This window comes from Nerophis ophidion, linkage group LG10 (assembly GCF_033978795.1).
Source record: "Nerophis ophidion isolate RoL-2023_Sa linkage group LG10, RoL_Noph_v1.0, whole genome shotgun sequence".
Classification (NCBI taxonomy): Eukaryota; Metazoa; Chordata; class Actinopteri; order Syngnathiformes; family Syngnathidae; genus Nerophis; species Nerophis ophidion.
In genome coordinates this window covers 24,688,383-24,700,498 of record NC_084620.1, presented here as the reverse complement: position 1 = coordinate 24,700,498, position 12,116 = coordinate 24,688,383, and the positions used below count along the sequence as shown (strand labels likewise).

General features: G+C 39.6%; 1 protein-coding gene across 4 annotated transcripts in view; it reads left to right on the top strand.

Annotated features, from left to right (window-relative positions):
* The first annotated feature begins 1,138 nt into the window (after window positions 1-1,138).
* Window positions 1,139-12,116, top strand: part of LOC133560502 (uncharacterized) — a 33,839-nt gene continuing 22,861 nt past the window's right edge. The window contains exons 1-3 of one of the 4 annotated variants that reach the window (XM_061913088.1): window positions 1,139-1,257; window positions 1,822-1,891; window positions 10,034-12,051. In XM_061913088.1, coding sequence (XP_061769072.1) covers window positions 10,252-12,051 — 1,800 coding nt within the window. In that variant the 5' untranslated portion in view covers window positions 1,139-1,257; window positions 1,822-1,891; window positions 10,034-10,251. Of the gene's footprint in view, window positions 1,258-1,349; window positions 1,631-1,731; window positions 1,892-10,033; window positions 12,052-12,116 lie in introns of those variants that run through there. The other 3 variants (XM_061913089.1, XM_061913091.1, XM_061913092.1) reach the window with 3 other exon arrangements.

Below are 12,116 nucleotides of genomic sequence, written 5' to 3'. Positions count from 1 at the left end.
GCGTCCCGCGAGACGTTATTTTGCGGCCCGCACTTTGATATGACAATTTAATGTTGGTGCGGCTCGCGAGTTTAATATGAACGGCGCTTGACAGCGCCATACTTGCCAACATTCCCAATTTTCCCGGGAGTCCCCTGAATTTCAGGGCAACCATTCTCTCAATATCCCTGCCAATTTTACCAAAACAACCATGTTCAAGGGGTGCCATAATGGCACTGCCTTTAGCGCCCTCTACACTCTGACCAACTTCTGGTTAGCATTCTGTTTTTCTGTCACTTTTTTGGAGGATGTCAACCATTATTCTTCCTCTTCTTTTAGTTGTAAAGGAGGAGCATATTGCGACAAAGCGAACATGTTCTCAGGCTCCATATGTCGCACCAAGCTTTGGACTGCCAGCGTTCAAAGCCAACAACCCTCTTGGTACTACGCAGAGACACTTTTTATCAATTGAGCCGTGGGTCAGTTTTATCTAACCACTTCCTGTTTGATGTCCAGGTCAGGAGTTTGTCAGGTGTGGGTATTTCTGTGATGTGTGCTCGACTTTCTACCAACACGAGATTACAACACAAGAAGTTCACTGCAGCAGTAGAGAGCATTACAACAACCTTAATGTACACTCACATGCACATGCACACATATTTGATTCATGCATCTTCTTTGTTCTCTTGTTGTTTTTCCAAAAATATTATGGGACACTTCAACAGAAAGCATCCAAAAGATAAGAACAAGCAGGCATTGTTGCTCTGCGCCTGCAGGATATTATAACAAAGATGGATCTACACTGTGCAATTGAGTTTTACATTTTCACTATTACAGTGATCCTATACATGTGAACTCATCATCATGGTACTATGTATTTATGTTAAGTGTATATAGTCTTAAAATTCAAATATTTAGAATTATGACCGATAGCTACTTCTTCTCATGTAATTTTTGCGAGATGTCGAATACCATTAATTGTGTATGTTACTTGTAAGTAATTGTTGGAATTTGTAAACATTTAATCTGATGTTTATTAATAGCTCACTTGCTCAGGGCTTGTTATTTCTCAATAAATTGCATACATGGATTTAAACACTAAAATATATTAATTTGAAAATTAAGAAATGTGAAAGGGAGTGTCATTCCTTTTTGGAGTCGCTCTTATTTTGAAGTGAAGTGTGTATTCTACAATCTTCCGTCGTGGGTGCAGCTGTTGACGGATAGCAGCTATGGGAAACGACGATGAAGCCGTTGAAATACTGCTGGTACACAACGGTATATCTTAAACGACAGTGAAACGTTTGTTTTGCATCAAATGTGTTTGATATTTTTACCAGCACTGTTTGTGTTTGCATGTTAACGTAAGGAGCTTGTTAGAGGCCTACTAGCTAGAGTGCTATACCTATTCAACTGGCCTTCATGTTTTTTTGTATTCAAAATCCATGTTTGATCGTTCAAGCATTTCAGTACAAGACGGACAGCTATTACGTTTTATGTGCTATTTGTGAAAAGTCGGAATACTAGACATTTAAACATGCTTACTGTATTTATCTAAAATGGAAGTACGAGCACGTCTCAAAAATACGTTAAATTCTAAATATATATATTTTTATTTTGCTTCAGAGGGTGGAATTTTTGCATTCTTTAGGTGTACCCGCCTTCCGCCCGATTGTAGCTGAGATAGGCGCCAGCGCCCCCCGCAACCCCGAAAGGGAATAAGCGGTAGAAAATGGATGGATGGATGGATAGATTTAACTTGACAGTATCTACGACCATAAATGGTTATTAATGGCAGTCCAATTTTAAGCGGAAATTGTCATGATTATACTTCCGCCGCAGGAGAAGCTAATGGCTGCTAGCAACTTGGAAACGACGATCGAAGCTGCCCAGCTACTGCCGATACTAAAAGGTAAACATTTAGAAGCAAGAGTGACATGGTCGTGTTTCATCAAATGTGATCTTTGATTTACCAGCTCAGTGTTTTTGTACCCTGCAATTTACACACGAAGCTTTCTGAAGGCCTGCAAGCTAAAGTCTTAGCAACTTTCCAAATTCCGTTGTAATAATTTAGGGTCAATTTTGATCAAATAATGTATCAAGTTACATCTCGGCTTCTGGACGTTAACATCTGTCCCTTGTCCACCTTTGTACCGTCACACTTAGCACACGCTTATGGCGCATGGTAAGGCTTTCACCTCCGCGTCGCTGCAAAGTCTAGGACGGGTCGGGAACCTTTTTGGCTGAGAGAGCTATGAAAGCCAGATATTTCAAAATGTATTTCCGTGAGAGCCATATAATATTTTTTAACACTAAATACAACTAAATATTTGCATTTTTTAAACAAGACCAATTTTTTTCAGAGTATAATAAGTCTCTTATTCTTTTTAATAACATTGTTATTCTACAGGTTAAACAATAATAAATATAATACTTCTTACCATTAAAGCGCAGTGTTTCCCACAGATCAGGTATCTATTTGTGGTGATGTGGTCGGGCGGCGGCGGCGATCACCAAGAAGAACGCAGAGTTGGAATATAATTACAACACTTTATGTACATATTTATATAATATTTACATATTTATATAATATGTAACTACAAGCTCCATTCACAGACAGAGTCCCATTGCTTTTATGAGCGGTCGAACGAGTCAAATTTGTGGCGGCCGTAGTACTTTCGTGGCGGGCCGCCACAAATAGATGAATGTGTGGGAAACCCTGAATGCGACATCTTGAAGAGGTGCGATAGAAAATGGATGGTTGGATTAAAACTCATGAGAATGTTTTATAATTTCAATGTTAATTTTAACACTGTGATAACCAGCGGAATTATTCATTACTTGTCGTGTTAAACAATGTCAGCTAAGATGTATCTGAGAGTCAGATGCAGTCATTAAAAGAGCTGCATCTGGCTCTAGAGCAGGGGTCACCAACCTTTTTTAAACCAAGAGCTACTTCTTGGGTACTAATTAATGCGAAGGGCTACCAGTTTGATACACACTTAAAACAATTGCCAGAAATAGCCAATTTGCTCAGTTTACCTTTAGTAAGTAAATCTATATATATTAGGGGTGTAACAGTACACAAAAATTTTGGTCTGGTACGTACCTCGGTTCAGAGGTCACGGTTTGGTTCATTCTCAGTACAGTAAGAAAACAGTAAAAATACGTTTTTCAACTTGTTTAAGTCGGGGTCCACGTAAATCAATTCATGGTGCCTCGGTGTGCTTTGTTTACACAACGTGCGCTGCGCTATATAATATTTCCGTGTCGTTCGGTAAACCTCCGAACCGAACCCCTGTACCAAAACGGTTCAATACAAATACACGTACCGTTACACCCCTGAGATATATATGTATATAAATGGGTATTTCTGACTTTCATTCCGTCGTACATTTTTTTTCCTTTTACAGAACGTTTCTTGGATAGAATAAATGATGAAAAAAAACACTTAATTGAACGGTTTAAAAGAGGAGAAAACAGGAAAAAAATTTAAATTTAATTTTGAAACAGTTTATCATCAATTTCGACTCTTTAAAATTCAAAATTCAACCGAAAAAAAGAAGAGAAAAACCAGCTAACTCGAATCTTTTTGAAAAAATTTAAAAAAGAATTCATGGAACATCATTAGTAGTTTTTCCTGATTAAGATTTATTTTAGAATTTTGATGACATGTTTTAAATGAGTTAAAATCCAATGTGCATTTTGTTAGAATATATAACAAATTGGACCAAGCTATTTTTCTAACAAAGACAAATCATTATTTCTTCTAGATTTTCCAGAACAAAATTTATTTAAGAAATTCAAAAGACTTTTAAATAAGATTTAAATTTGATCCTAAAGATTTTCTAGATTTGCCAGAATATTTTTGTGGAATTTTAATCAAAATAAGTTTGAAGAAATATTTCACAAATATTCTTTGTGAAAAAGCAGAAGCTGAAATGAAGAATTAAATCAAAATGTATTTATTATTCTTTACAATAAAAAATAAATTTACTTGAACATTTATTTAAATTGTCAGGAAAGAAGATGAAGGAATTTAAAATGTAAAAAGGTGTTTAAAAAAACTAAAATAATTTTTGAGGTTGTATTTTTTTCTCTAAAATTGTTTTTCCTGAAAGTTATAAGAAGCAAAATTAAAAAAAAAAAAGAATTTATTTAAACAAGTGAAGATCAAGTCTTTAAAATATTTTCTTGGATTTTCAAATTCTATTTGAGTTTTGTCCCTCTTAGAATTAAAAATGTCGAGCAAAGCGAGACCAGCTTACTAGTAAATAAATAAAATTTAAAAATTGAGGCAGCTCACTGGTAAGTGCTGCTATTTGTGCTATTTTTAGAACAGGCCAGCGGGCTACTCATTTGGTCCTTACGGGCTACCTGGTGCCCACGGGCACCGCGTTGGTGACCCTTGCTCTAGAGCCATAGGTTCTCTACCCCTGGTGTAGGATGTTGGGTTGCCGTGAATGTTAATATATTTTATTTTTTTTAAATGTTCTACACTTAATGCACATCTTTCGAATAAAGTTTGTTCATAGCAGTCAATTCATTTTGGAAATTTCAAATGTTAAATTTCAAAGGCTTCACGCAATCTTAAACGAAACTAATCTGACAACGAAATAATTTGCAGTGAAATAACTGTATTTTAAAGGGATCATTATGATTTGTATACATGTGAGACTTATTTGTGGTTTACACAATATGTAGTGGTGGTTATTTGGTCAACATGTTACAAAAACTATGTTAACACTGCAGCAAACTTGCCAACCTTGAGACCTCCGAATTGGGGGGACGGGGGAGTTTGGTGGTGGGGAGGTGTATACTGTAGCGTCCCAGAAGAGTTAGTGCTGCAAGGGGGTATGGGTATTTGTTTTGTTGTTACGGTGCGGATGTTCTTCCGAAATGTGTTTGTCATTCTTGTTTGGTGTGGGTTCACAATGTGGCGCATATTTGTAACAGTGTTAAAGTTGTTTATACGGCCACCCTCAGTGTGACTTGCATGGCTATTGATCAACAATGCCTTGTGTTCACTGTATGTGTGAATATACCGCATAGATTTGGACGTGATGACAACCGGTCATCACGTCCAAATCAGACTTTTTTAGATCTGATTTTGCAGCTGAGATAGGCTCCAGCACCGCCCGCGACCCCAAAACTTACAAGCGGTAGAAAATGGATCTTAACGTTGCAAGTAAAATGTGATATTTATCAAACTGCAGCGTGAACGCGCAGAGGCCTAAATGTGGCCTCGACGTCACTTGCATGAGCACTTGCATGGTTGTGAAGAAGAGGAGACACGGACATCAGCGTAGATCTATGGGAGCTTTATTTTTCAACTCGTATGTAAGCAAATGCGCCACAGCCTCAATACCGTTCTTTCAACAATCAATATTTCTTATATATATATATATATATATATATATATATATATATATATATGTGTGTATGTAATTAATATAGAGATATTAGGACTGGGCGATATATCGATATACACGATATATCGCAGGTTTGTCTCTGTGCGATATAGAAAATGACTATATCGTGATATTCGAGTATATGATCTCACGCAGTTGATTTTAGCTTTGGGCATTACATTACAGGCCCCTTTCGCTCTTTTCTGTCTCTCCCTTTCACAGACAAGCGCACCTTCTTACATACGTCACATACGTATACGCCCTCGCGGAGCCGAGGTAGCAGCATGGGTAACGTTACCTGTGATGCTTGCGGAGCTGTGCGAGTGGTAATACGAGAGAGAAGGTGCGAATGAAGGAAGAATTAATTCCCAAGAAAAACAGCAGGGGGTTTATCGCCTGGCGGTGGTTTGGCTTCAAGTGGAAATATGTCAAAGAGACAACCGTAATTTGTCAAGTATGGGGCAAAAGCCTTGCTATAAATAGTAGCATTACTGCTAATATGTAGCATCATTTCAAAAGTCACCTGCTAGAGAATGAAGAGTGCTTATTTCGCATGCCAACATCTCCATTCGGTGCCACACAACCACACCATCAAAATGCTGAGGCAAAAATTTCCAGATCAACATTGTATGAAAAAAATAGTCAACAACTGAATTTAATAACGTCCATAGAAACCTACCACATAGCAAAGGACGAATACTATTTAATTTCCTATTATGCAGCTCATTTTTATTTGGCACTCAAAATGTGTCTGACAATCTTGCACTTTCTGTTTTGGAAATGACATGAACGTTTGTGCCATTGCTTAATAACTGTTTAATAAATGCAGTTTTGGTCAATTGACTTAGTTGTGATTTCCTTCTCTGCATGAAAGTTTAAAATGAGCATACATTAATGCAGTATGGACAAGAATGTTTTAATGTAGACACATAGAATCATCATACTGGTGTGATTATATGGATCAAGTGTTAATTCGAGTCCCAGGCAAAATATTGAGATCCATATATAAATATATATATATATATATACACACATATCTATATGAATATATATATATATATATATATATGAATATATATATATATATATATATATATACATATATAGATATGTACACATATATATATATATATATATATATATATATATATATATATATATATATATGTATGTACATATATATTAGGGGTGTAACGGTACGTGTATTTGTGAATTATTATATTTGTGAATTATATTTATATAGCGCTTTTCTCTAGTGACTCAAAGCACTTTACATAGTGAAACCCAATATCTAAGTTACATTTAAACCAGTGTGGGTGGCACTGGGAGCAGGTGGGTAAAGTGTCTTGCCCAAGGACACAACGTCATTGACTAGGATGGCGGGAGCGGGAATCGAACCTGCAACCCTCAAGTTGCTGGCACGGCCGCTCAACCAACCGAGCTAAACCGCCCCACATTTGTATTGAACCGTTTCGGTACAGGGGTTCCGGTTCGGTGCGGAGGAGTACCGAACGAGTTCCACACGAACATATGAAGTAGCCGCCTGTGCTAAAGTCTTAACAAGCTGCTCCGCTCCATTCTGCCTCTGTCTCCTGCACAGCACCCTGCATTGTCCCTCCCACACAACCATCTGATTGGTTACAACCGTGGCGGTATAAAGCCACTCAGCAGTGCGTATTCAGAGCGCATCTAGTCAGCGCTTCAGCGTCGAGCAGATAGTTGTTTAGCAGTTGAGCAGCGGACTCTCCACAAATTATACTAAACACTTCCAAGTCAACTACTTTCTAAACATCACTATAAGCCTGTTAACCTTCTAGAAACTAACTGCAGCTCAGCTCACTTGCAGTCCTTGGTTAAGGTGAAGGCTAACTAGCTTTTAGCGTAAAGTTAGCTCATTTTGCGGTGCGTGTGTGTGTGTGTGTTTTACGGACAGTGTTGATTGAGGTGTGTTGAAGCGGCAAAAAAGGACATTATGTTAAATGAAGAGTTTCTGTCTCTGATAGTGTATATAATAATGTAAGTGCATCATAAAGCCTTCATGAACTCCATGTTGTTCAGGGATGAATAGTCTGTCCTATTGCTATTGTACTATTTTTCAGCTATAGTTACATTAATCATTAGTAATGTAGCAGCCTACTTTAGAATGGCAGAGTCCCTGCTATCACATGTTGATACAAATATAACATTTACATAATAAAAAATCAACTACAGGCTTCCCCAATGCAGTAATAAATTAAGCATGATGAGTTGACTTGAAACTGTTTAATGTTGCACTTTTTATATGTAGAAGAAAAGTTGTGTCATTTTATTTAATCTAAGCAACAACTTGAGGCAGTTTAGTGTGGATTAACGTGGGCAGAATTATTATAGTGTTCCCAATGTTAAAAGGATCAAGCCACTGTTTACAAATTTGGTAAATAAATAACCAACAAATGTATATTTATTTTTTTTCTTACTGGACCGAAAATGAACCGAACCGTGACCTCTAAACCGAGGTACGTACCAAACCGAAATTTTTGTGTACCGTTACACCCCTATTATAAATGGTAGTGTTATTATATTGAAATGACCTTTTTCCTGTGGAATATGCGTTTTGCAACGTTAGTAATGGCGTCTTTATGTTTCTGCCTCAACAATTATGTTTCAAGGTTGCAGAAAGAGAGCATATTTGTCCAGAAGTTAACATTCAGACAAAGCAAGCACAAGAAAAGCTTTCGTGGATGTGGCCATATTGATTTCCGACTTTTTAACTGAAACGTTCATACATCAACTGACATTATTCCCAGCTCCAACTTCCAGTTTCCAAGGTAAATGGAACGCACTATAAGTAGTTGCCAACATTTTTGAGCCTAGAATCCCCCGTCTTAAGGTTAAAAAAGTGATACATATCTTTATGCCTTTTCCTCCATTTGTTTTCCTACTTTTTTTGTTAAATTATATTTCTGCAATGTTCCGAGGGGCCAATGAAAAAAATTAGCTGCAGGACCAAATGACACATGCGCCTTACATTTTTGAGACCTTTGCTTTTACAGTTCTTTTGTGTGACTTGAAGAAGCATTATTATTTAGCTATTCCGCTTGAACGCTTCCCATCATGACTGAATGATGGAAATTAAAGAAGGAAATAGATATTGTACATACACTGAATTGATGCATTACAAAAGTCAGCATTAACGATCTACGTCGGTATCAGTCGGAAGATTTTTTGGTGGTGCACATCACATTATGAAACCATTGTTTTGCTTGCCCATTGGTGCGGCATAATGTTGGACCTGTGTCTTTACCAGAGCCGCTCCTCCCTACGTGTAGGCCTGGGTTGATAACAAGTTTTGCTGGACAATATGTTGTGCCACAAATAATTCCCAATTAACACACTTACTTTTAAAAAGCCTTATTGTGAGACCTAATTTAGCACTAATGTAGTCGTAATATATAGATTGGGATGTTCCGATTAAGGTCTTATACTGCCAATTCCGATGCTTACAGTATATGATAATGCAAGTAAACCTATCAAACGCAACACACTATTATATGTCTTGTGTTTTTTTACCTTTTGTAATTGGAAGGCAGGGTGTACCCGCCCGATTGTAGCTGAGATAGGCGCCAGCACCCCCCCGCGACCCCGAAAGGGAATAAGCGGTAGAAAATGGATGGATGGAATTGGAAGTCAAGCACTAAATCATCTTAAGTAAACTTAAAAATACAATGGACTTTCAAATTGTTCGCAAACGTGCAGTTTTTTTCTCAGTTGGAAAAACTAAGTCGGGTGTTTTTTGTTTTTTTGTGTTGCCTAACTACCTTCCATTTTCAAGGAAATCGACATACTTTTTCATCTGTTTTGATTGGCTCATCCTGCTCATCCGGTTTGAAGACGAAATATACCCACACCTGGACAAGTGGCTTCGCAATCATATTTCTTTCCTTTATTTTTTGTTACTTTGCGGCACTTCTGACTGGTGAGTGACGACAAGTGAAGCGCTTTTTCGGAGCATCCTGTGTGTGGGCGACCAAAAAAGGTTCAAGGTGTTCATTTATTCTGCAATTGAATAATCGCGCTCAAGTGCTGCGAGTGATGGACAGAGTAAACCCTCTTGCACCCTTTTTTGAAGTGACTGAGGAAAACAAACACACGGAAATGGCGATTTATCGATGCGGGCAAAGTTATTTGATTTATTGACCCAGGCCAGGCCCAGGCCGACTTATGGCATACAATTGTGAAATGTTGTTACATTTTGATGACCTTTGGATGAACAACTAAATGTTTGTACTGCTGTTGCATCAGTTACATGTCCGATTTATATCCAATAATAAAGAACCCTGGGTCGGATTTAAAAAAATCTGATACAGGTCAAACATGAGCAAAAATAACAGAATTGACTTGCAGTACGAACATAGTACATCACGTTACTGTGTGATATCCGATCTGGAAATAGCTGACCTGATAATAAATAATTTTAGAGTTTGTATTTATTTCTCTCTATCCTTTCCCACACATGACCAGCAGGAGTGAGTGACCATGTATCCAACTGAAAAACCACCGTAGACGAGCCAAGATGAGATGCTCCAAGAATGATTCCTGTCCAGGTTGCCGTGCTCCTGTCCACTGCAATAACCACATTTTTTTTTTTTTTTTTAATTTTTCAGCTTTGCTTTGACATCAAGGCATTGTACCTCTTCTACTGCTCAAAGATCCCCCCAGCCAGTCCTCTTTTCAGAGGTCATCCCGAGAACATCTCCCTGATCGGCCGACAGGCTGCCTTCTGGAGGTTGGTTTGGCTCCAAGACAACCCCAGCAGGCTTTGCCCCACATACCTACAACCACTTTTTGCTGTGGACATAAGTGTTCTTGGCTTGCAAACACCATGTCTAATCCCCCGTATAACCCATATGGGAACCAAAGAAGACCAACAGGGGGAGACTTCCAACAGGTCTCTTCTGTACTGGGGACTGCATCCAGTCTCGGCTCTCCTGCTGGTCCATTGCAGACTTCTGACAAGACTTTTCCAGTACAAGTGCCCAACTATCGGCCAATGGAAAGACCCAGTTTTAATGAAGATCTGCAGTGGTCCGTCGGCACACATGATAGCAGAGCCAGAGAAGAGGTGAGGCTTCAAGGTAAAGCAATACACCAGCCATCAGCTCAAGAAACTCGCAGACAAGAGTTAATTTCAGCGATTGGAAGGACAAGCTCCTACCAAAACCTCAGCAGAAGTTCTGGCAACGAAAGCAGCAACAGTGTCGGTTCCTTAAACTATTTGTCCAGCTACAGCCGAGCCACAGCTGACAAAGCCTCTGTTCATTGTCCATCATCAACTCTTGCTGGCTACTCTGTGTTCAATGTATCCAGTGAGGGTCAACGAGACTTTCACTCTATTCCAGGTTTAGATATCGACAGGCCAAACATGGCCCAAACTGGCGCCTCTTATGAGCGCACTAAGCCTAAATATACATATGAGTCAGCGACCAACATTCTTTTGCAGTTTGGACTTGAAAAGGAGGACTTGGAACATCTTATCGCCTACTCAGAAGACCAAATCACCCCCGCCAATTTACCGTTCATCCTGCGCCAAATCCGGATTCAGAAGAACAAAAAGGCCTCTGATGCAGATCGGCCCAAAGCAATCCCTGAACCTGCGCTCACTGGTGGCTTAGGCGGTCTGACCAGTTGGGGTGGTTCAGGAATGATTGGGTTGGACCATGGGGATGCAGCATCTCCTCTTCTCCAGACGAGTAAAGTCATTGACTACGGTCATACACACAAATACAGTTGCAGGATTGGGGAGAATGCTGCGAGTGTAGCTAAAGGAGCTGAGGACGACACTTTGTTGATGAATCACAATTTGGATAAAGGCACTCGCACTCAAGAGCCGGCACAGCAGGTTGGAAAAAGTGCTTGCCAGGTCCAGGCAAGTGTGAGATCATCTTTGAGCTCCACACTGACTCAAAAAAGTAATATTGCAGTGATAGCAACACAGACCCAACCAATGCAGACTCAAAAATCCATGTTCACAACTTTCTCTAAAGACAATGGCGTGCGAGATAATCCATCTCTAGCCCCGAAAGCCAGGCCTCTTATAGAGGCGGTGGCTGACCTCAAGACTACCATAAAACCACAACCGCTAGCCACTCAGTTTCGTGATGTCCATCCTAGCAGACCTGTCCTCTCTTTAGATACTGCCAGTTGCACCAGTGAGCAGCCTAAAAGTCAAGGTGTAGCTGGTGCAAAGCAGTTCAAAAACATTAAAACCGAGCAGCAACAGCAGAAGAAGAATTTGGAAAAAGCACAGCCAACAAAAAAAGACAATAAGCAGCAACCAGTGCTCCAGAAGCAGCAGGTTCTCAAAGACCAGGCCAAGCAGAAATTCACGCAGCTACCATTTCTGTTAAGAAAGCAGATGTGTATGCCAACTTCCATGGCAAAGTCGCTACTTCTTTCCATGCCGCCTGCGTTACACATTCCCAGCCTCAGCATGGCCACGCAGCCTGTGTTCCCCGCGGGTCAAAGCGCTAGCAGCAAACCTCACCCCCAGGCTTCCCCAGCGCAGACTGTGGTCTCAAAAGGCGGACCGACGACATCGATGGTGCAAGACTATAGTGCGATAACGCCCAGCGTGTTTCCGCACACGTGTGTTCTGTGTTACAAAGAGTGTGCACTCATTGAGGTGAGTGAACCAGTGTTCTGTTTTGCTGTGCTTCTTCTTTTCTCTTTATCACACTTTAAAAGGGT